We start from the raw sequence: 24,455 nt of genomic DNA, 5'->3' as shown, positions 1-24,455 counted from the left end.
GATACAGGGGACACAGACACAGCCAGGGAATGGGCGGGCCTGGGGGACACAGCGGGGACACGGGGGACACGCTGGGGACATGGGGGACACGCTGGGGACATGGGGGACACGGGGAGTTGGGACCCTGAGGATGTGGGGATGAGGGATTCACAGCACACAGACACAGCCAGGGAATGGGCGGGGCTGGGGGACACAGCGGGGACACGGGGGACACAGCGGGGACATGGGGGACACGGGGAGTTGGGATCCTGAGAATGTGGGGATGAGGGATTCACAGCACACAGACACAGCCAGGGAATGGGCGGGGCTGGGGGACACGGTGGGGACATGGGGGACACGCTGGGGACATGGGGGACACGGGGAGTTGGGATCCTGAGGATGTGGGGATGAGGGATTCACAGCACACCGTGACTGGGGACACCGGGAGCTGGCTGGGGACACAAACACCGGGAATGGGGACACTGGGGCCGATTCCCCTTTATTCCCTGCCAGATGCAGCCCCCTGCTCGCTGCCCGTCCCGGGGCCCTCGGGCTGCCCGGTGCTGCCTCCTCCAAGGAGCAGGCGGCTGTAGGCGCCGCGGCGTTCCCGCAGCTCCGCCGGTGTTCCCGTCTCCATCACGGCCCCGCGCTCCAGCAGCACCAGGCGATCGGCCCCGTCCAGCACCCGCGGCCGGTGGGACACGACCAGCACGGTCTTGGCCAGCCCAGTGCGCACCCAGCGCTGTGCCTGGGGCCAGAGAATGCTCTCATCCCAACCCATCCAGCTCAGAGAACTCCCATCCCAACCTATCCAGCTCATCCCAACCCATCCAGCTCAGAGAACTCCCATCCCAACCCATCCAGCTCATCCCAACCCATCCAGCTCAGAGAACTCCCATCCCAACCCATCCAGCTCATCCCAACCCATCCAGCTCAGAGAACTCCCATCCAAACCCATCCAGCTCATCCCAACCCATCCAGCTCAGAGAACTCCCATCCCAACCCATCCAGTTCAGAGAACGCTCATCCCAACCCATCCAGCTCACAGAACTCCCATCCCAACCCATCCAGCTCAGACAACTCCCATCCCAACCCATCCAGCTCATCCCAACCCATCCAGCTCAGAGAACTCCCATCCAAACCCATCCAGCTCATCCCAACCCATCCAGCTCATCCCAACCCATCCAGCTCACAGAACTCCCATCCCAACCCATCCAGCTCACAGAACTCCCATCCCAACCCATCCAGCTCAGACAACTCCCATCCCAACACATCCAGCTCAGAGAACTCCCATCCCAACCCATCCAGCTCAGAGAACTCCCATCCCAACACATCCAGCTCAGAGAACTCCCATCCCAACACATCCAGCTCACAGAACTCCCATCCCAACACATCCAGCTCACAGAACTCCCATCCCAACCCATCCAGCTCAGACAACTCCCATCCCAACACATCCAGCTCAGTCCTACCCTGTCCCACCTGATCCCACCCAGTCCCAACCAACCCACCCCACCCCACTCTCAGTCCTACTCTAATCCCATCCTATTCTTACCATCCCCCCTCCCTGTTCTCCAGCCCATCCCCATGCCCACTCTGCCATCCTGTCCAAACCATCCCCATTCCCACTGTCCCATGCCATCCTCCTCCCACCACCCCAACCCTTCCCATTGCATTCCATCTCTCTGTCCTCATCCCAGCATTCCTATCCCCTCCATTCCCACCCCCTCCAAACCCACCCTGTTACATCTCCTTGTCTTCATTCCTTCATTCTACTTTCCTGCCATCCCACACCCCCTGGTCTCTATCACCATTCCCACCCCACTATCCTGTCCTGTTTCTCCACCTCGATGACCCCACCACCCCACCCAACCCCTGTCTTCATCGCATCATTCCCACTCCATGGCAACCATTATTGCCACCACCCCATCTCTCCATCCCATCCCAGCCATCCCAGCCGTCCCATCACACCCCATCTTCACCAAGTGCAGCCCCAGCCAGACCAACCCCCTCCACCCCAGCCCGCTCACCGCTCCGTCATCTCCATCGTCCAGCGCCTCGTCCAGGATGAGCACGGCCGGGCGCCGGAGCAGGGCCCGGGCCAGGGCCAGACGGCGCCGCTCCCCGGCCGCCAGCCGCCCCCCGCGCTCCCCGACCTCTGCGGGAGCGACCACGGGGGACGATCAGTGAGGGGCAGCCCTGGAGCTCTCCCCTCTTCTCCCACCCCTGTGCTGCCCCACCTCTGGGGGAGCAATCCCATGGGATCCGTGGGATCAGTGACCTGTGTGGTGAGCAATCCCATGGGATCAGTGGGATCAGTGAGCTGTGTGAGCAATCCCATGGGATCAGTGGGATGTGAGCTGCGTGAGCAATCCCATGGGATCAGTGGGGTCTGACCTGTGTGAGCAATCCCATGGGATCAGTGGGGTCTGAGCTGTGTGAGCAATCCCATGGGATCCGTGGGATCAGTGACCTGTGTGAGCAATCCCATGGGATCAATGGGATCAGTGGCCTGTGTGAGCAATCCCATGGGATCAGTGGGATCAGTGACCTGTGTGAGCAATCCCATGGGATCAGTGGGATCAGTGAGCTGTGTGAGCAATCCCACGGGATCAGTGGGGTCTGAGCTGTGTGAGCAATCCCATGGGATCAGTGGGATCAGTGAGCTGTGTGAGCAATCCCATGGGATCAGTGGGATCAGTGAGCTGTGTGAGCAATCCCATGGGATCAGTGACCTGTGTGAGCAATCCCATGGGATCAGTGGGGTCTGACCTGTGTGAGCAATCCCATGGGATCAGTGGGGTCTGACCTGTGTGAGCAATCCCATGGGATCAGTGGGATCAGTGACCTGCATGGTGAGCAATCCCATGGGATCCGTGGGATCAGTGACCTGCATGGTGAGCAATCCCATGGGATCAGTGGGGTCTGAGCTGTGTGAGCAATCCCATGGGATCAGTGGGATCAGTGAGCTGTGTGAGCAATCCCATGGGATCAGTGGGATCAGTGACCTGTGTGAGCAATCCCATGGGATCAGTGGGGTCTGACCTGTGTGAGCAATCCCATGGGATCAGTGGGGTCTGAGCTGCGTGAGCAATCCCATGGGATCAGTGGGGTCTGAGCTGTGTGAGCAATCCCATGGGATCAGTGGGATCAGTGAGCTGTGTGAGCAATCCCATGGGATCAGTGGGGTCTGAGCTGTGTGAGCAATCCCATGGGATCAGTGGGATCAGTGAGCTGTGTGAGCAATCCCATGGGATCAGTGGGGTCTGAGCTGCGTGAGCAATCCCATGGGATCAGTGGGATCAGTGAGCTGTGTGAGCAATCCCATGGGATCAGTGGGGTCTGAGCTGTGTGAGCAATCCCATGGGATCCGTGGGGTCTGAGCTGTGTGGTGAGCAATCCCATGGGATCAGTGGGATCAGTGACCTGTGTGAGCAATCCCATGGGATCAGTGGGATCAGTGAGCTGTGTGAGCAATCCCATGGGATCAGTGGGATCAGTGACCTGCATGGTGAGCAATCCCATGGGATCAGTGGGATCAGTGACCTGTGTGAGCAATCCCATGGGATCAGTGGGGTCTGAGCTGCGTGAGCAATCCCATGGGATCAGTGGGGTCTGACCTGTGTCAGCAATCCCATGGGATCAGTGGGATCAGTGAGCTGTGTGAGCAATCCCATGGGATCCGTGGGGTCTGAGCTGTGTGAGCAATCCCATGGGATCCGTGGGATCAGTGACCTGCATGGTGAGCAATCCCATGGGATCAGTGGGATCAGTGACCTGCATGGTGAGCAATCCCATGGGATCAGTGCGATCAGTGACCTGTGAGAGCAATCCCATGGGATCAGTGGGGTCTGAGCTGTGTGAGCAATCCCATGGGATCAGTGCGATCAGTGACCTGTGAGAGCAATCCCATGGGATCCGTGGGGTCTGAGCTGTGTGAGCAATCCCATGGGATCAGTGGGGTCTGACCTGCATGGTGAGCAATCCCATGGGATCCGTGGGATCTGAGCTGTGTGAGCAATCCCATGGGATCAGTGGGGTCTGAGCTGCGTGAGCAATCCCATGGGATCAGTGGGGTCTGAGCAATCCCATGGGATCAGTGGGATCAGTGACTGTGTGAGCAATCCCATGGGATCAGTGGGGTCTGAGCTCTGTGAGCAATCCCATGGGATCAGTGGGGTCTGAGCTCTGTGAGCAATCCCATGGGATCAGTGGGATCAGTGACCTGTGTGAGCAATCCCATGGGATCAGTGGAGTCTGACCTGTGTGAGCAATCCCATGGGATCAGTGGGATCAGTGACCTGTGTGAGCAATCCCATGGGATCCGTGGGATCAGTGACCTGTGTGAGCAATCCCATGGGATCAGTGGGATCAGTGACCTGTGTGAGCAATCCCATGGGATCAGTGGGATCAGTGACCTGTGTGAGCAATCCCATGGGATCAGTGGGGTCTGAGCTGCGTGAGCAATCCCATGGGATCAGTGGGGTCTGAGCTGTGTGAGCAATCCCATGGGATCAGTGGGATCAGTGACCTGTGTGAGCAATCCCATGGGATCAGTGGGGTCTGAGCTGCGTGAGCAATCCCATGGGATCCGTGGGGTCTGAGCTGTGTGAGCAATCCCATGGGATCAGTGGGGTCTGAGCTGTGTCAGCAATCCCATGGGATCAGTGGGATCAGTGACCTGTGAGAGCAATCCCATGGGATCAGTGGGGTCTGAGCTGCGTGAGCAATCCCATGGGATCAGTGGGATCAGTGACCTGTGAGAGCAATCCCACGGGATCAGTGGGGTCTGAGCTGTGTGAGCAATCCCATGGGATCAGTGGGATCAGTGACCTGTGTGAGCAATCCCATGGGATCAGTGGGGTCTGACCTGTGTGAGCAATCCCATGGGATCAGTGGGATCAGTGAGCTCTGTGAGCAATCCCATGGGATCAGTGGGATGTGACCTGCGTGAGCAATCCCATGGGATCAGTGGGGTCTGACCTGCATGGTGAGCAATCCCATGGGATCCGTGGGATCAGTGACCTGTGTGAGCAATCCCATGGGATCAGTGGGATCAGTGACCTGTGTGAGCAATCCCATGGGATCAGTGGGATCAGTGACCTGCATGGTGAGCAATCCCATGGGATCAGTGGGGTCTGAGCTGTGTCAGCAATCCCATGGGATCAGTGGGGTCTGAGCTGTGAGAGCAATCCCATGGGATCAGTGGGATCAATGACTGTGTGAGCAATCCCATGGGATCAGTGGGGTCTGAGCTGTGTGAGCAATCCCATGGGATCAGTGGGGTCTGAGCTCTGTGAGCAATCCCATGGGATCAGTGGGGTCTGAGCAATCCCATGGGATCAGTGGGATCAGTGAGCTGTGTGAGCAATCCCATGGGATCAGTGGGGTCTGAGCTGTGTGAGCAATCCCATGGGATCCGTGGGATCAGTGACCTGTGTGAGCAATCCCACGGGATCCGTGGGGTCTGAGCTGTGTGAGCAATCCCATGGGATCAGTGGGGTCTGAGCTGTGTGAGCAATCCCATGGGATCCGTGGGATCAGTGACCTGTGTGAGCAATCCCATGGGATCAGTGGGATCAGTGACCTGTGTCAGCAATCCCATGGGATCAGTGGGGTCTGAGCTGTGTGAGCAATCCCATGGGATCAGTGGGGTCTGAGCTGTGTGAGCAATCCCATGGGATCAGTGGGATCAGTGACCTGCATGGTGAGCAATCCCATGGGATCAGTGGGATCAGTGACTGTGTGAGCAATCCCATGGGATCAGTGGGGTCTGAGCTGTGTGAGCAATCCCATGGGATCAGTGGGATCAGTGACTGTGTGAGCAATCCCATGGGATCAGTGGGATCAGTGACCTGCATGGTGAGCAATCCCATGGGATCAGTGGGATCAGTGAGCTGTGTGAGCAATCCCATGGGATCAGTGACCTGTGTGAGCAATCCCATGGGATCAGTGGGATCAGTGACCTGTGTGAGCAATCCCATGGGATCAGTGGGATCTGAGCTCTGTGAGCAATCCCATGGGATCAGTGGGATCAGTGACCTGTGTGAGCAATCCCATGGGATCAGTGGGGTCTGAGCTGTGTGAGCAATCCCATGGGATCAGTGGGATCAGTGAGCTGTGTGAGCAATCCCATGGGATCAGTGGGGTCTGAGCAATCCCATGGGATCAGTGGGGTCTGACCTGCATGGTGAGCAATCCCATGGGATCAGTGGGATCTGAGCTGTGTGGTGAGCAATCCCATGGGATCAGTGGGGTCTGAGCTGCGTGAGCAATCCCATGGGATCAGTGGGGTCTGAGCTGTGTCAGCAATCCCATGGGATCAGTGGGATCAGTGACTGTGTGAGCAATCCCATGGGATCAGTGGGATCAGTGACCTGTGTGAGCAATCCCATGGGATCAGTGGGATCAGTGAGCTGTGTGAGCAATCCCATGGGATCAGTGGGATCAGTGAGCTGTGTGAGCAATCCCATGGGATCAGTGGGGTCTGACCTGCATGGTGAGCAATCCCATGGGATCAGTGGGATCTGAGCTGTGTGGTGAGCAATCCCATGGGATCAGTGGGGTCTGAGCTGCGTGAGCAATCCCATGGGATCAGTGGGATCAGTGAGCTGTGTGAGCAATCCCATGGGATCAGTGGGATCAGTGAGCTGTGTCAGCAATCCCATGGGATCAGTGGGGTCTGACCTGTGTGAGCAATCCCATGGGATCAGTGGGATGTGAGCTGCGTGAGCAATCCCATGGGATCAGTGGGATCAGTGAGCTGTGTGAGCAATCCCATGGGATCAGTGGGGTCTGAGCTGTGTGAGCAATCCCATGGGATCAGTGGGATCTGAGCTGCGTGAGCAATCCCATGGGATCAGTGGGATCTGACCTGCGTGAGCAATCCCATGGGATCAGTGGGGTCTGACCTGTGTGAGCAATCCCATGGGATCAGTGGGATCTGACCAGTGTGAGCAATCCCATGGGATCAGTGGGGTCTGACCTGTGTGAGCAATCCCACGGGATCAGTGGGGTCTGACCTGTGTGAGCAATCCCATGGGATCAGTGGGGTCTGAGCTGTGTGAGCAATCCCATGGGATCAGTGGGGTCTGAGCAATCCCATGGGATCAGTGGGATCTGAGCTGTGTGAGCAATCCCATGGGATCAGTGGGATCAGTGACCTGTGAGAGCAATCCCACGGGATCAGTGGGGTCTGAGCTGTGTGAGCAATCCCATGGGATCCGTGGGGTCTGAGCTGTGTGGTGAGCATTCCCATGGGATCAGTGGGATCTGAGCTGTGTGAGCAATCCCATGGGATCAGTGGGATCTGAGCTGTGTGAGCAATCCCATGGGATCAGTGGGATCTGAGCTGTGTGAGCAATCCCACGGGATCAGTGGGGTCTGAGCTGTGTGGTGAGCAATCCCATGGGATCAGTGGGATCAGTGACCTGTGTGAGCAATCCCATGGGATCAGTGGGATCAGTGACTGTGTGAGCAATCCCATGGAATCAGTGGGATCAGTGACCTGCATGGTGAGCAATCCCATGGGATCAGTGGGGTCTGAGCAATCCCATGGGATCAGGGGGATGTGACCTGTGCGGTGAGCAATCTCATGGGATCAGTGGGATCAGTGAGCTGTGTGAGCATTCCCATGGGATCAGTGGGATCAGTGACCTGTGTGAGCAATCCCATGGGATCAGTGGGATCAGTGACCTGCATGGTGAGCAATCCCATGGGATCAGTGGGATCAGTGACCTGTGTGAGCAATCCCATGGGATCAGTGGGATCAGTGACCTGCATGGTGAGCAATCCCATGGGATCATGGGGATGTGCCCCAGGGGTGCCCCATCCATCCCCCTGGCTCTCACCAGTGTCCCAGCCCTGCTCCAGCCCCTGGATGAACTCCATGGCTCCAGCAGCGGTGGCGGCCTCCCGCAGCTCTGACTCTTTGCAGTGCTCCAGCCCCAGCAGGATGTTCTCACGGATCGTTCCAGAAAACAGGACGGGGTCCTGCTCCACCAGCACCACCTGCCCCAGCACCAAACCCTGTGACGCTGTCCTGGCTCCTGGTGTCCCCACCCCTGTTCCATGACCCCATCCCACCTTGGTGTCCCCGCGGTCTCCATCCCTGATCCCACTGTCCCCATCTGCATCCCCACTCCTGATTTCCCACTTTTCCCATCCCCATCCCTGTCATTCCCATCCCATTTCCCAACGTTCCCATCCCATTTCTTGTTGTCCCCATCCTATTCCTGGTGTCCCCATCCCTCTTCCCAGTGTCCCCATTTCTGCTCTCATGCTCCGGTGGTCCCAGTTCCATTTCACTGTTTATTGCAGACATCTTTTATGGAAAATCCTTTCCTCAGGATTTTTCCTCCTGAGGAGCCGAGAGGCCTCAGGAACAAAATGTAAACATTGATTATCTGCGGAATGCAACAGGTGGATCTTTGATTGGCCCATATTGGAAGTCTGTAATTAATGGCCAATCACAGCCCAGCTGGCTCGGACAGAGAACCCTGAGCCACAAACCTTTGTTATCATTCTTTCCTATTCTGCTCTTAGCTGGCCTTCTGATGAAATCCTTCCTTCTGTTCTTTTCGTATAGTTTTAACGTAATATATATCATAAAATAATAAATCAAGCCTTCTGAAACATGGAGTCAAATCCTCATCTCTTCCCCCATCCAAAACCCCCTGTGAACACCGTCACAATTGTCCCCATTTTCCCCATTCCACGCCCAGCATTCCCAGTGTCCCTGCTGTCCCACGGTCCCAGTTCCATTTCAGAGTCCCCATCGCTGTCCTCATTTTCCCTATTCCATGCCCAGTGTCTCTGCTGTCACACAGTCCCACTTCCATTTCAGTGTCCCGATCGCTGTCCCCATTTTCCCCCTTCCACGCCCAGCATTCCCAGTGTCCCTGCTGTCCCACGGTCCCAGTTCCATTTCAGTGTCCCCACACCCCTGTCCCCATTTTCCCCATTCCATTCCCAGCGTTCCCAGTGTCCCTGCTGTCCCACGGTCCCAGTTCCATTTCAGAGTCCCCACACCCCTGTCCCCATTTTCCCCATTCGATCCCCAGTGTCTCTGCTGTCCCACGGTCCCAGTTCCATTTCAGTGTCCCCCTCGCTGTCCCCATTTTCCCCATTCCATGCCCAGTGTCCCTGCTGTCCCACGGTCCCAGTTCCATTTCAGTGTCCCCATCGCTGTCCCCATTTTCCCCATTCGATCCCCAGTGTCTCTGCTGTCCCACGGTCCCAGTTCCATTTCAGTGTCCCCACACCCCTGTCCCCATTTTCCCCATTCGATCCCCAGTGTCCCTGCTGTCCCACGGTCCCAGTTCCATTTCAGTGTCCCCACACCCCTGTCCCCATTTTCCCCATTCGATCCCCAGTGTCCCTGCTGTCCCACGGTCCCAGTTCCATTTCAGTGTCCCCACACCCCTGTCCCCATTTTCCCCATTCCATTCCCAGCGTTCCCAGTGTCTCTGCTGTCCCACGGTCCCAGTTCCATTTCAGTGTCCCCACACCCCTGTCCCCATTTTCCCCATTCGATCCCCAGTGTCCCTGCTGTCCCACATTCCCAGTTCCATTTCAGTGTCCCCACACCCCTGTCCCCATTTTCCCCATTCCATGCCCAGTGTTCCCAGTGTCCCTGCTGTCCCACGGTCCCAGTTCCATTTCAGTGTCCCCATCGCTGTCCCCATTTTCCCCATTCCATGCCCAGTGTCTCTGCTGTCCCACGGTCCCAGTTCCATTTCAGTGTCCCCCTCGCTGTCCCCATTTTCCCCGTTCCATGCCCAGTGTCCCTGCTGTCCCACGGTCCCAGTTCCATTTCAGTGTCCCTCTCGCTGTCCCCATTTTCCCCATTCGATCCCCAGTGTCCCTGCTGTCCCACGGTCCCAGTTCCATTTCAGTGTCCCCCTCGCTGTCCCCATTTTCCCCATTCCATGCCCAGTGTCTGTGCTGTCCCACGGTCCCAGTTCCATTTCAGTGTCCCCACACCCCTGTCCCCATTTTCCCCATTCCATGCCCAGTGTCCCTGCTGTCCCACATTCCCAGTTCCATTTCAGTGTCCCCCTCGCTGTCCCCATTTTCCCCGTTCCATGCCCAGTGTCTGTGCTGTCCCACCTTGCGGTGCAGGTACTGGTGCTCGTACTCTGGCAGCGGGATCCCGTCCAGCAGCACCGTCCCGCTGCCAGGATCCCGCAGCCGCTCCAGCAGCGCCACGGCCGTGCTCTTCCCGCTGCCATTGGGCCCCGCCAGCGCCGTCACCTCCCCGGAGCGCACCTGGAAGCTCACGTCCTGTGGGATGGGGACAGGTGTGAGGGTCTGTCCGAAATATTCCTCATCTGCCTCGCCATCGTCTTTGGGGCGCCGCTGAGGAGAAGAGCCCACTTGATAGTGGAGCCCTGGGAGATGTTAAAGACAGTCTTTGGAAAATGTTAGGCTTTGTGTTCTCTCAGATCACTGCACCCGCGTAAGCAGTATGATAAAAGATACAGCTGTTAGGTGTGATGGTTGTTTAGTAATTAAATATAATTATTACATAATCATAAGAAGAATCATGAGAAACTATGTTGGAAATTTAAGGGGGCTACGTTTGGCTGAAATCTATGTATACAATAGAACGATATAAGTTTAATAATTAAAATCAAAGCTACATAACGACAGAGCATAAAAACACGTTCATCTTGAATGTATGGTCGGAATCAGATTTGGGTTGTAATACCCGATTCCCAGAGCTCTTCACAAAAAGCACCGGATATAATCGCTTATGTGATTATTTGTTTTTGAACGTTTACACACTGTCGCAGACATCCTTTCATTAAAAATCTTTCTTTAGGATTTTTCTTTTCTGAGACACTGAGAGGCCTCAGGAACAAAATGTAAACATTGATTATCTGCTGCTGTGGAATGCAACAGGTAGATCTGTGATTGGTCTCATGTAGATGGTTGGAATTAATGGCTAATCACGGCAGAGTTGGCTCTCTCTCTGTGTGAGCTACAGACTTTTGTGGATTCATTCTTTCCTATTCTTAGCACAGCCTTCTGATGAGAACTTTTTCTTCTGTTCTTTTAGTACAGTTTAAATGTAATATATAATAAAATAATAAATCAGGCCTTCTGTAACACAGTCAAATCTACGTCTCTTCCCTCATCCCGAGACCCCTGCGAACACCATCACACCCCACTGTGCAAAATCTCTGGCTCTGGAGGAGAAAGTCACATCCCAACAAGGCCCCGACACGTGAGGAGCATTGCCAAGCTACTGCTCACAGGTGTGTTTGCTGTATGCCGCACTGAACCCAACGGAAGGAAGAAGGGGGCACCGTGCCCTTTTTGCAACAACGGCCTTGGAAGTCGTCCCACCTCTGGGCCTGGCTGGACTCCTGCTGAGTTTTGGGTGGTCCCCCCACAGAAGACCCCACACAAAACCCCCTCACTTGTCTCACAGCCGCCGTGACAGACAGACTGAGATGCAAGAACCTCTCCGTAACAGACCGAGACGTGAAATCCCTGTGCGAAAAGGCCCCCGAGGACTGGGACTGAGACCCCCAACCCGGGGGAGGCGTGTGGGGGAGGCAAGCTGGCCACAGCAAGATGGATGTTGCAGGTGTGAGCAGTGGACCAAGAAGACAATGGCTCTCACACACTGCTGAGAACATGGACTGTGTGTAGCCTTCTCTAAATACCATTTTTTACCCCAAAAATACAACAGACTACCTTTGATTCGGTTTCAAGTTTTACCCATTCCCCCATCAAAAAAAAAGAGTATAATAAGAGTTTGGATAAACTGCAACCCTGAGACCTCCCGAGATGTGACCTGGTGAACTCCATTGGGTGGACATTGAAGGACTTCACCGTTCTACGTTTGGTAGCTTTGTACCTTCCTTTCTCTTCCTCCCTCTTTTTCCTGTTTCCCCAATTTCTCTCTAACGCGCTTCGTTGCGGTTATTCAACAAAGGCACATTTGTTCTGATTATCACTGCAACCCCCCGTGCCGTGTCGGTGTTTTTTGCACCCTGAGATCCACCCACGAGCCACCACGAAGCCGTTCGTAAGGACGGATGGTGACAGCGGGTGACGCCAGAATTCCCACCCCTGGGAAGCGCCACCTGCCCCCAGACCCACCTTCAGCACAGGGCGCTCTGGATTCCCGGGGTATGCGAAGGAGACCTTCTGGAAGGTGACGTGGCCCTGAAGCTCGGGGGGCTCCCGCGTGCCCCCGACATTCCCTGCGGGTTTCCGATCCAGGTATTCCCAGATCCTCTGTCCAGCAGCTGCGTTGGTCAGGAACTCGTTGAAGCCGTAGAGCAGCACCTGGGGAGAAGGGAGGGGGTGGCACCGGGGTGGACAGAAGCACGGACGGATGGACAGACGCGCGCATTCCATGGGATCACCTGGACATGGCTGCCAACTCTGTCCTGGTACAGCAGGAAGGTGACGAGGACGCCGGGAGTGATGGACCCGTCACGGAGCTGCTGGTGGCTCCTGAAGAGCACCATGACCCGGATGGCCAGTTCGATCACCTGTGGGTGGGACAGGGACACTGCTGCCCCCAGCCCACTCCTGGTGTCCCCAGCCCACTCCTGGTGTCCCCATTCCATCCTACCCCATTCCATCCCACTCCTGGTGTCCCCATTCCATCTGTCCCCAACCCACTCCTGGTGTCCCCATTCCATCTGCCCGCATTCCAACCCACTCCTGGTGTCCCCAACCCACTCCTGGTGTCCCCATTCCATCTGTCCCCAACCCACTCCTGGTGTCCCCATTCCATCTGCCCCCATTCCAACCCACTCCTGGTGTCCCCAACCCACTCCTGGTGCCCCCCATTCCATCTGTCCCCAGCCCACTCCTGGTGTCCCCAGCCCACTCCTGGTGTCCCCATTCCATCTGCCCCCATCCCACTCCTGGTGTCCCCATTCCATCCTACCCCATTCCAACCCACTCCTGGTGTCCCCATTCCATCCTACCCCATTCCAACCCACTCCTGGTGTCCCCAACCCACTCCTGGTGTCCCCATTCCATCTGCCCCCATCCCACTCCTGGTGTCCCCATTCCATCTGCCCCCATTCCAACCCACTCCTGGTGTCCCCAACCCACTCCTGGTGTCCCCATTCCATCTGTCCCCAACCCACTCCTGGTGTCCCCATTCCATCCTACCCCATTCCATCCCACTCCTGGTGTCCCCATTCCATCTGTCCCCAACCCACTCCTGGTGTCCCCATTCCATCCTACCCCATTCCAACCCACTCCTGGTGTCCCCATTCCATCTGCCCCCATTCCACTCCTGGTGTCCCCAACCCACTCCTGGTGTCCCCATTCCATCTGTCCCCAACCCACTCCTGGTGTCCCCATTCCATCTGCCCCCATTCCAACCCACTCCTGGTGTCCCCAACCCACTCCTGGTGTCCCCATTCCATCTGTCCCCAACCCACTCCTGGTGTCCCCATTCCATCCTACCCCATTCCAACCCACTCCTGGTGTCCCCAACCCACTCCTGGTGTCCCCATTCCATCTGTCCCCAACCCACTCCTGGTGTCCCCATTCCATCCTACCCCATTCCAACCCACTCCTGGTGCCCCCCATTCCATCTGCCCCCAGTCCACTCCTGGTGTCCCCATTCCATCTGCCCCCATCCCACTCCTGGTGTCCCCATTCCATCTGCTCCCATTCCAACCCACTCCTGATGTCCCCATTCCATCTGCCCCCATCCCACTCCTGATGTCCCCATTACATCTGCCCCCATTCCATCCCACTCCTGGTGTCCCCATTCCATCTGCTCCCATTCCAACCCACTCCTGATGTCCCCATTCCATCTGCCCCCATCCCACTCCTGGTGTCCCCAACCCACTCCTGGTGTCCCCATTCCACCTGCCCCCATCCCACTCCTTCATCTCTGCGTCTTTATCCCTGTTCCTGCTGTCCTCATTCCAGTTCTGGTGTCCCCCTCTCACTCTTGGTGTCCCCATTCCTGATCCTGATGCGTCACAGACATATTTTCTGAAAGATCTTTTCACCAGGATTTTTCTCCTGAGAAGCTGAGAGGCCTCAGAAATGAAATGTAAACAATAATGATCTGCTGCTGTGGAATGCAGCAGGTGCATCCTTGATTGGTCTCATGTGGTTGTTTTTAATTGAAGACCAATCACAGCTGCAGCTGTGTCGGACTCTCTGGTCAGTCACAAGATTTTATTATTCATCCCTTTCTAGCTTTCTAATGTCTCCTTTCTCATTCTTTAGTACAGTTTTAGTATATAATTTTCTTTTAATATAATATATATCATAAAATAATAAATCAGCCTTTCATTCCTTTCTAGCTTTCTAATGTTTCCTTTCTCTTTCTTTAGTACAGTTTTAGCATATAATTTTCTCGTCATATAATATATTTAATAAAATAATAAATCAAGCCTTCTGAAACATGGAGTCAAGATTTTCGTCTCTTCCCTCGTCCTGGGGACCCGCAAACACCACCCCACTGATGTTCCCAACCTTTATACCGGTGTCCCCATCCTGTTTCCAATGTCACCATTCCCATTCCGGCCATGCCTGTTCCTGACCCCAATGTCCCTGTTCTGTTGTCCCCATTCCTGGTGTCCCCATTCTGCTCTGAGTGTCCCCATCTCAGCCGCTGGTTTCCCATTCCTGGTCCCAGTGTCCCCATTCCCAGTGTCCCCATTCCCAGTGTCCCCATTCCCAGTACCCCCATTCCCAGTGTCCCTGTTCTGATGTCCCCATTCCTGGTGTCCCCATTCTGCTCTGAGTGTCCCCATCTCAGCCGCTGGTTTCCCATTCCTGGTCCCAGTGTCCCCATTCCCAGTACCCCCATTCCCAGTGTCCCTGTTCTGATGTCCTCATTCCTGGTGTCCCCATTCCGCTCTGAGTGGCCCCATCTCAGCCGCTGGTTTCCCATTCCTGGTCCCAGTGTCCCCATTCCCAGTGTCCCCATTCCCAGTGTCCCTGTTCTGATGTCCCCATTCCTGGTGTCCCCATTCTGCTCTGAGTGGCCCCATCTCAGCCGCTGGTTTCCCATTCCTGGTCCCAGTGTCCCCATTCCCAGTGTCCCCATTCCCAGTGTCCCCATTCCCAGTACCCCCATTCCCAGTGTCCCTGTTCTGATGTCCTCATTCCTGGTGTCCCCATTCTGCTCTGAGTGTCCCCATCTCAGCCGCTGGTTTCCCATTCCTGGTCCCGGTGTCCCCATTCCCAGTGTCCCTGTTCTGATGTCACCATTCCTGGTGTCCCCATTCTGCTCTGAGTGTCCCCATCTCAGCCGCTGGTTTCCCATTCCTGGTCCCAGTGTCCCCATTCCCAGTGTCCCCATTCCCAGTGTCCCCATTCCCAGTGTCCCTGTTCTGATGTCCCCATTCCTGGTGTCCCCATTCTGCTCTGAGTGTCCCCATCTCAGCCGCTGGTTTCCCATTCCTGGTCCCAGTGTCCCCATTCCCAGTGTCCCCATTCCCAGTGTCCCCATTCCCAGTGTCCCTGTTCTGATGTCCTCATTCCTGGTGTCCCCATTCTGCTCTGAGTGTCCCCATCTCAGCCGCTGGTTTCCCATTCCTGGTCCCAGTGTCCCCATTCCCAGTACCCCCATTCCCAGTGTCCCCATTCCCAGTACCCCCATTCCCAGTGTCCCCATTCCCAGTGTCCCCATTCCCAGTGTCCCTGTTCTGATGTCCTCATTCCTGGTGTCCCCATTCTGCTCTGAGTGGCCCCATCTCAGCCGCTGGTTTCCCATTCCTGGTCCCAGTGTCCCCATTCCCAGTACCCCCATTCCCAGTGTCCCCATTCCCAGTACCCCCATTCCCAGTGTCCCCATTCCCAGTGTCCCCATTCCCAGTGTCCCTGTTCTGATGTCCCCATTCCTGGTGTCCCCATTCTGCTCTGAGTGTCCCCATCTCAGCCGCTGGTTTCCCATTCCTGGTCCCAGTGTCCCCATTCCCAGTACCCCCATTCCCAGTGTCCCTGTTCTGATGTCCCCATTCCTGGTGTCCCCATTCTGCTCTGAGTGTCCCCATCTCAGCCGCTGGTTTCCCATTCCTGGTCCCAGTGTCCCCATTCCCAGTGTCCCTGTTCTGTTGTCCCCATTCCTGGTGTCCCCATTCTGCTCTGAGTGGCCCCATCTCAGCCGCTGGTTTCCCATTCCTGGTCCCGGTGTCCCCATTCCCAGTGTCCCCATCCCTGATCCCGGCATCCCCATTCTCTGCTGTTCCCATTCCCAGTCCCCCCTGACCCTGTGGACGAGGACGAAGATTGCCAGCTCCAGCTCTATCTGCTCCTTCAGCCTCAGCTCCTTGGCCAGGTTACGTCTGTGCTGCTCCTCCTCCTCCTCCTCCGCCGAAAACGTTCGGATGGTCTCGATGGCGGCAACAGATTCCTGCACCCCGGCGGCTGTGCGGGCGGAAGCTTCCAGCATGGATCGCTGAAGGGCCTGTGGCAGCAACGGGGATCTCCAACTTTCTCAGGTCACCTTCCTGGCCCACCATCCACATCGAGTCCCACCACACCCACTGCATCCCCACTACTGCACTCCCAACATCCCACGCCCTTCTCTCTCACCCTCACCATTCCCATCCATTCTCCCAGTCCTAATCCCACCATCCCCATCCCCACAGTCTCATCCCGTCCCCACCATCCCACCTTATCTCATCCTTCTCTTCCCATCCACACCATTCCCATCTCCACCATTTCGTTCCATCCCCATGTCAGCACTCCCACCATCCCATTTCCCTGGTCTTCATCCCCTTCATCCCACCATTTCCACCTCCATCATCGTCTTTTCCATTCTCCATTCCATCCCCACCATCCTGCTTCCCTGGTCTTTATCCCCTTTCATCCCACTATTCCACCTCTATCATCCTCTTTTCCATTCTCTATCCCATCCCATCCCCACCATCCCATTCAGCTGGACTTTATCTCCTTTCATCCCACTGTTCCACCTCCATCATCCTCCTTTCCATCCTCCTTCCCATCCTGACCCATCCTGTCCCATCCCATCCCATCCCATCCCATCCCATCCCATCCCATCCCATCCCATCCCATCCCATCCCATCCCCACCATCCCATTCCCCTGGTCTTTATCCCCTTTCATCCCACCATTTCCATCTCCATCGTCCTCCTTTCCATTCTGTATCCCATCCCATCCCATTGATCCCATCCCGTTCCATCCCATCCCATTGATCCCACTGATCCCATCCCATCCCATCCCATTGATCCCATCCCATTGATCCCATCCCATTGATCCCATTGATCCCATTGATCCCATCGATTCCATCCCGTCCCATTAATCCCATTGATCCCATCGATTCCATCCCATCCCATCCCATCCCACCCCATCCCATCCCATCCCATTGATCCCATCGATTCCATCCCACCCCATCCCATCCCATCCCATTGATCCCATCAATCCCACCCCATCCCATCCCATCCCATTGATCCCATCGATTCCATCCCAACCCATCCCATCCCATCCCATCCCATCCTATCCCATCCCATCCCATCCCATCCCATCCCATCCCATCCCATCCCATCCCATTGATCCCATCGATTCCATCCCGTCCCATCCCATCCCATCCCATCCCATCCCATCCCATTGATCCCATCGATTCCATCCCATCCCATCCCATCCCATCCCATCCCATCCCATTCCCATTGATCCCATCGATCCCATCCCATCCCATTAATCCCATTGATCCCATTGATCCCATCGATCCCATCCCATCCAATCCCATTAATCCCATTGATCCCATCTCGTCCCATTGATCCCACCCCATGCCACGCCACGCCACGCCACGCCACGCCACGCCACGCCACGCCACGCCATGCCATGCCATCCCCCTAGCCCCCATCCCAGCTCCACCATTCCCACCCCCTTATCCCACCTCTGTCCCCCTCCCGCTCCTGACCTGTTTGCGGGTGCTCTGGATGCGGCGCGCGGCGATTCCCAGGGGCACCTCCAGCAGCGCCAGCAGTGCCAGCCCCGGTGCCAGCCCCACCATGAACCCCCCCACCACCAGGGCCATCACCAGGCTCCGCAGCAGCTGGTTGGCTCCAGTCGGCGCCGCCCTGCACACCCGCGGCACTTCCATGGAAAACTGGGCCAGGAGCTCAGCTGCAGGGTGGGAAAAGAGCTTTGGGATCGCGGTGGGTGAGACCATGATCCCATCCTGGATGATCCCATTCGGGATGGGAATGATGGGATGGGGAACAGTGGGACGGGGTGATGGGAATGGAGGCGGAGGTGGTCAGGGTGGAATGGGGTGGGACAGGGGAGATGGGATGGTGGGAATGGAGATGGTGGGATGGGATGGTGGGAATGAGGTGGGACAGGGGAGATGGGACGGTGGGAATGGAGATGGTGGGATGGGATGGTAGGAATGAGGTGGGACAGGGGAGATGGGACGGTGGGAATGGAGATGGTGGGATGGGATGGTGGGAATGGGTGTGGAGATGGTGAGGGTGGAATGGGATGGGACAAGGGAGATGGGATGGTGGGAGTGGAGATGGTGGAATGGAGTGATGGGATGGTGAGAATTGAGATGGTCAGGGTGGAATGGGATGAGAGAGGGGAGATGGGATGGTGGGAATGGAGATGGTGGGATGGGATGGTGGGAATGGGTGTGGAGGTGGTCAGGGTGGATTGGGGTGGAAGAGGGGAGATGGGATGGTGGGAATGGGTGTGGAGATGGACAGGGTGGAATGGGGTGGGACAGGAGGGATGGGATGGTAGGAATGGGTGTGGAGATAGACCGGGTGGATGGGATGGGACAGGGAAGATGGATTGATGGGAATGGAGATGGTGGGATGGGATGGTGGGAATGGGTGTGGAGATGGTCAGGGTGGAATGAGATGGGACAGGGGAGATGGGATGGTGGGAATGGGTGTGGAGATGGTCAGGGTGGAATGGGGTGGGACAGGGGAGATGGGATGGCGGGAATGGAGATGGTGGGATGGGATGGTGGGAATGGGTGTGGAGATGGACAGGGTGGAATGGGATGGGACAAGGGAGATGGGATGGTGGGAGTGGAGATGGTGGAATGGAGTGATGGGATGGTGAGAATTGAGATGGTCAGGGTGGAATGGGATGGGAGAGGGGAGATGGGATGATGGGAATGGAGATGGTGGGACGGGGTGATGGGAATGGAGGTGGAGGTGGTCAGGGTGGAATGGGGTGGGACAGGGAAGATGGATTGATGGGAATGGAGATGGTGGAATGGAGTGATGGGATGGTGAGAATTGAGATGGTCAGGGTGGAATGGGGTGGGACAGGGGAGATGGGATGGTGGGAATGGAGATGGTGGGATGGCATGATGGGAATGGGTGGGGAGATGGTCAGAGTGGAATGGGGTGGGACAGGGGAGATGGGATGGTGGGAATGGGTGTGGAGATGGACAGGGTGGAATGAGATGGGACAGGGGAGAGGTGGGAATGGGTGGGGAGATGGACAGGGTGGAATGGGTGGGACAGGGGAGATGGGATGGCGGGAATGGAGGTGGTGGGATGGGATGGTGGGAATGGGTGTGGAGATGGACAGGGTGGATGGGATGGGACAGGGAAGATGGGATGGTGGGAATGGAGATGGTGGGATGGGATGGTGGGAATGGGTGTGGAGATGGTCAGGGTGGAATGAGATGGGACAGGGGAGATGGGATGGTGGGAATGGGTGTGGAGATGGACAGGGTGGATGGGATGGGACAGGGGAGAGGTGGGAATGGGTGTGGAGATGGACAGGGTGGATGGGATGGGACAGGGGAGATGGGACGGTGGGAATGGAGATGGTGGGATGGCATGATGGGAATGGGTGTGGAGATGGACAGGGTCGATGGGATGGGACGGGGGAGATGGGATGGTGGGAATGGAGATGGTGGGATGGGATGATGGGAATGGGAATGATGGGGATGGAGTGATGGGATGGGATGGGATCGATGGGATGGGATGGGAATGATGGGGATGGAGTGGTGGGATGGGATGGGATGGGATGGGATCGATGGGATGGGATGGGATGGGATCGATGGGATGGGATGGGATGGGATGGGATGGGATGGGATGGGATGGGATGGGATGGGATGGTGGGAATGGGAATGATGGGGATGGAGTGATGGGATGGGATGGGGTGGGATGGTGGGAACGGGAATGATGGGGATGGAGTGGTGGGATGGGATGGGATGGGATCGATGGGATGGGATTGATGGGATGGGATGGGATGGGATGGGATGGGATGGGATGGGATGGGATGGGATGGTGGGAATGGGAATGATGGGGATGGAGTGGTGGGATGGGATGGGATGGGGTGGGATGGGATGGGATGGTGGGATTGGGAATGATGGGGATGGAGTGGTGGGACGGGATAACAGACAGATGGGATAGGATGGGATGGGGACTGGGGGCTGGGATGGTGGGGATGGGAATGATGGGGATGGAGCGATGGGATGGGATGGGATGGGATGGGATGGGATGGGATGGAGTGGTGGGATGGGATGGGATGGGATGGGATGAGATGGGATGGGGTGGGGTGGTGGGAATGGGAATGATGGGGATGGAGTGATGGGATGGGATAACAGACAGATGGGATAGGATGGGACGGGGACTGGGGGCTGGGATGGTGGGGATGGGAATGATGGGGATGGAGTGGTGGGATGGGATGGGATGGGATGGGGTGGGATGGGATGGGATGGTGGGATTGGGAATGATGGGGATGGAGTGGTGGGACGGGATAACAGACAGATGGGATAGGATGGGATGGGGACTGGGGGCTGGGATGGTGGGGATGGGAATGATGGGGATGGAGTGATGGGATGGGATGGGATGGGATGGGATGGGATGGGATGGGATGGGATGGGATGGGATGGGATCGATGGGATGGGATTGATGGGATGGGATGGGATGGGATGGGATGGGATGGGATGGGATGGGATGGGATGGGGTGGGGTGGTGGGATTGGGAATGATGGGGATGGAGTGGTGGGATGGCATAACAGACAGATGGGATAGGATGGGACGGGGACTGGGGGCTGGGATGGTGGGGATGGACCTGGGGTGACACAATACTTGGGATGGGATGGGACAGCTGGGATGGGTCGGGTGGGATGGGTCGGGTGGGATGGGGCTGGGCCGTGCCCCGTTACCTGCCGTAGTTCCCTGGAAGAAGTCCAGGTCTTGGTGCACCAGGTGGGAAAAGAGCCGCAGGCTCAGGCTCTGACGGAGACGCGCCATCAACAGCATGAAGAGAGAGCCCCGGCAGCCAGAAAACAGCACACTGTGGGGACGCAGGGACACGGTGACATCGGGGACGTCGGGGACACGGGGACAGGCCCTGGGGACGCTGCCACCCACCTTGTGGCTCCAGCAGCCGCCACCATCCCGACAGCTCCGGCGGTGACTCCGTCCCCGCTCCCGATGGCATCCAGCACCTTCCCGGTGGCGTAGGGCCCCGCCATCTCCCCTGGGTGTCACCGAGGCTGCGTCACCACGGGTGTGACCACTGACACAGGGGGACCCTGGTTTGGGGGGGCGGGACCCGGTCTGGGGAGCGGGGATCTCATTTTGGAAATGCGGGACACGATTTGGGCAGGAGACAACTTAGAGAGGTCAGGGCCCAATTTTGGGGGTTTGGCGACAAATTTAGGGATCTTACAGCCAATTTAAAGCATCAGTACCAATTTTGGGGGGATTCAGCACACAATTTTATGGGTCAGAACCTAAACGTAGGAGATCAGGACCTTAAGATCCCAGGCCTTAGAGGCCAACATCCATTTTCGGGCATCAGACCCTAAGTTTGATGGTCAGCACCCAATTTTGGGGGACCAACAGCCAAGTCTGCAGGGTCAGAACCCAATTTGGAATGTCAGCACCTCGTTTTGGCAGGGTCAGCACCCAACCGAAGGGGTCAACTCACAATTCAGGAGGGTCACCACTCAGCTTTAGGGTGGCCATCGCCTCTTTAGGGGCTCAGCACTCAACTTTTAGGCACCAGCATTCAATTATGGGGGGGTATCCCAAGTTGGGGGGGTTCCCAATTTGGGGCTGCAGAGCCCAAATTTGGGGTGTCAGAGCCTGTCACCACGTGTCAATGTGCTAGGGTGACGCTGTGATCCTTGTATCCCCATTCATGTGTTCTGTTTATGCTGGATATTGTCTCATATTATGGATATTATCAAGACTGGCTCTGAACAGCGAAGTTTTGTTTTGGTTTTGTTATCAGCCGCTCCCCCACGGCTGGCGGGACACACAGACGGGGCAGTACATGGTGCTGCTTTTGCTTTTCTCCTGCTTCTGCTTTTTGCTTCTGCTCATTAGTTACTTTAGCTAAGCAGTCCGAAATTTACCCTGGACTGTTTCTCCTTTCCCTTTTTTGGAACCACTCAAACCTGCTCCAGACTGGGACCTGGGAAACACCGAGAGTTTGCACCTTGTGGCTGCAGCAGCTGCCCCAGCACCAGAGGGACTGAGAACAGAGCGACCACCCCGAGAGAGACTTTCTGAACTTGTCATCTTTTTCAGAGCGGTGTCACCCGGTATTGTTCATTTTGTGTGCTAGGGGTGCTGTGCCCGTTAAACAAACAGGTTCTTTCCACTTCTCTCCAAGGAATCCTTCCTGAACTGGTTTGGGGAGGGACTGTGTGGGTTTGCTTTCTGGAGGGGCCCCTTTGGAGATTTTCCCCCAAATTTGCCCCGAACCAGGACAAATTTTGGCGCCCAACGTGGGGCTTGAAGCCCTGACCCTGAGATTAAGCATCTCATGCTCTACTGACTGAGCAGCCATTTGTGGCGAGGGGCCGTGTGGGTTTGCTTTGCCCCCTTTGGAGATTTTCCCCCAAATTTGCCCTAAACCAGGACAAATTTTGGTGCCCAACGTTGGGCTTGAACCCCTGACCCTGAGATTAAGCGTGTCACGCCCTACTGACTGAGCAGCCATTTGTGGCGAGGGGCCGTGTGGGTTTGCTTTGCCCCCTTTGGAGATTTTCCCCCAAATTTGCCCTAAATCAGGACAAATTTTGGCGCCCAACGTGGGGCTTGAAGCCCTGACCCTGAGATTAAGCGTGTCACGCCCTACTGACTGAGCAGCCATTTGTGGCGAGGGGCCGTGTGGGTTTGCTTTGCCCCCTTTGGAGATTTTCTCCCAAATTTGCCCCGAACCAGGACGGTCACCCACCAGCGACGGCCAGCACGAGGCAGAGCACGGCAGCTCCAAGGACGTTCCGCTGCTCCCAGGTCAGCGCCAGAGCGCGCCGGACGCCGCCGGGAGCCTTGGGGACGCCTCCGGGGCTCTCGGCGACGCTGCCGGGGGTCGGGGGCGCGGCCCAGGCCAGCACGGCCAGGGCGGCAGCGGCGTGGGTGACCCCGAGCCAGGCGGGAGCCGCGGCCGCCAACAGCCCCGCGCCGGCGCCGGGCGGCCCCAGGAGGCTGCGGAAGGTTCCGAACACCGCGGGGGTGGCGGCGGCCGTGACGGCGGCCGCGGCGGCTCCGGAGGGACGGCGAGGGAACGGCAGCCGGGTGGCCGCGGCCAGGATGGGCAAGCGCAGGGCGGCCTCGAGCCACACGCCCGGCGCGCCCAGCGGCGCCAGCAGCGGCACCAGCGGCGCCAGGAACGCCAGCGCCAGGGCGTCGGCCGCCAGCAGCGCGGCGGGCAGGAGAGCGGCGGGTGGCAGCGCCATGGCGGCACCGGTACGGACAGCGCGGCTCCCAGGAATGAGCAACAGCCTGTGGAGGCACCAGTTAAAACCAGTTAGGACTGGGGCGCGCCCCTGTGCACACCAGTGCTCCCAGTCTAGACTACGGTGCTCCCAGTTCAGCCCCCTGAGCTCAGCAGCCCACACCAGTGCTCCCAGTTCAGCCTGGAGCAGTCCCCAGTCCAGACAAGGCACTCACCAGTCCACACCAGTGCTCCCAGTCCAGCCTGGGGTGCTTCCCTGTGCACACCAGTGCTCCCAGTTCAGCTGGGGGCACTCACCAGTCCACACCAGTGCTCCCAGTCAAGCTTGGGGCATTCACCAGTCCACACCAGTGCTCCCAGTCTAGACTATGGTGCTCCAGTTCAGCCCCCTGAGCTCACCAGTCCACACCAGTGCTCCCAGTTCAGCCTAAGGTGCTCCCCAGTCCACACCAGTGCTCCCAGTTCAGCCCCCTGAGCTCACCAGTCCACACCAGTGCTCCCAGTTCAGCCCCCTGAGCTCACCAGTCCACACCAGTGCTCCCAGTTCAGCCTGGGGTGCTCCCCAGTCCACACCAGTGCTCCCAGTTCAGCCCCCTGAGCTCCCCAGTCCACACCAGTGCTCCCAGTCCAGCCTGGGGTGCTTCCCTGTGCACACCAGTGCTCCCAGTTCAGCCTAAGGCGCTCCCCAGTCCACACCAGTGCTCCCAGTTCAGCTGGGGGCACTCACCAGTCCACACCAGTGCTCCCAGTCCAGCCCCATGAGCTCCCCAGTCCACTCCAGAGTTCCCAGTTCAGCCTAAGGTGCTCCCCAGTCCACACCAGTGCTCCCAGTTCAGCCTGGGGTG

At 57.3% G+C, this 24,455-nt stretch overlaps 1 protein-coding gene across 1 annotated transcript; it reads right to left on the bottom strand.

The window, feature by feature from the left end:
• Window positions 1-235: 235 nt before the first annotated feature.
• Window positions 236-23,611, bottom strand: LOC131095381 (antigen peptide transporter 2-like). The gene is made up of 11 exons (XM_058043075.1): window positions 23,110-23,611; window positions 21,291-21,399; window positions 21,083-21,213; window positions 17,865-18,070; window positions 16,193-16,390; window positions 12,360-12,488; window positions 12,091-12,279; window positions 10,087-10,260; window positions 7,827-7,986; window positions 2,007-2,134; window positions 236-745 (listed from the first exon to the last, which is right to left on the bottom strand). Exons 1-11 carry the CDS (start codon window positions 23,609-23,611, stop codon window positions 479-481), a joined length of 2,193 nt encoding a protein of 730 aa, XP_057899058.1. The 3' UTR covers window positions 236-478.
• Window positions 23,612-24,455: the final 844 nt, after the last annotated feature.

The sequence above is a fragment of the Melospiza georgiana genome, chromosome 34, assembly GCF_028018845.1.
Source record: "Melospiza georgiana isolate bMelGeo1 chromosome 34, bMelGeo1.pri, whole genome shotgun sequence".
Classification (NCBI taxonomy): domain Eukaryota; kingdom Metazoa; phylum Chordata; class Aves; order Passeriformes; family Passerellidae; genus Melospiza; species Melospiza georgiana.
Note: the sequence above shows the minus strand (reverse complement) of the source record. Positions and strands in the feature narration are given on the sequence as shown.

What these genes read in the sequence shown, in the direction of transcription:
- LOC131095381 (XM_058043075.1), bottom strand. Translation starts at nt 23,611, where the DNA reads ATGGCGCTGCCACCCGCCGCTCTCCTGCCCGCCGCGCTGCTGGCGGCC. An exon ending in GCGGCTGCTGGAGCCACAAG is followed by an intron (nt 21,214 to 21,290) that starts GTGGGTGGCAGC and finishes GCGTCCCCACAG; the next exon opens with TGTGCTGTTTTCTGGCTGCC. An exon ending in TCTTCGTCCTCGTCCACAGG is followed by an intron (nt 12,489 to 16,192) that starts GTCAGGGGGGAC and finishes TCCCACCCACAG; the next exon opens with GTGATCGAACTGGCCATCCG.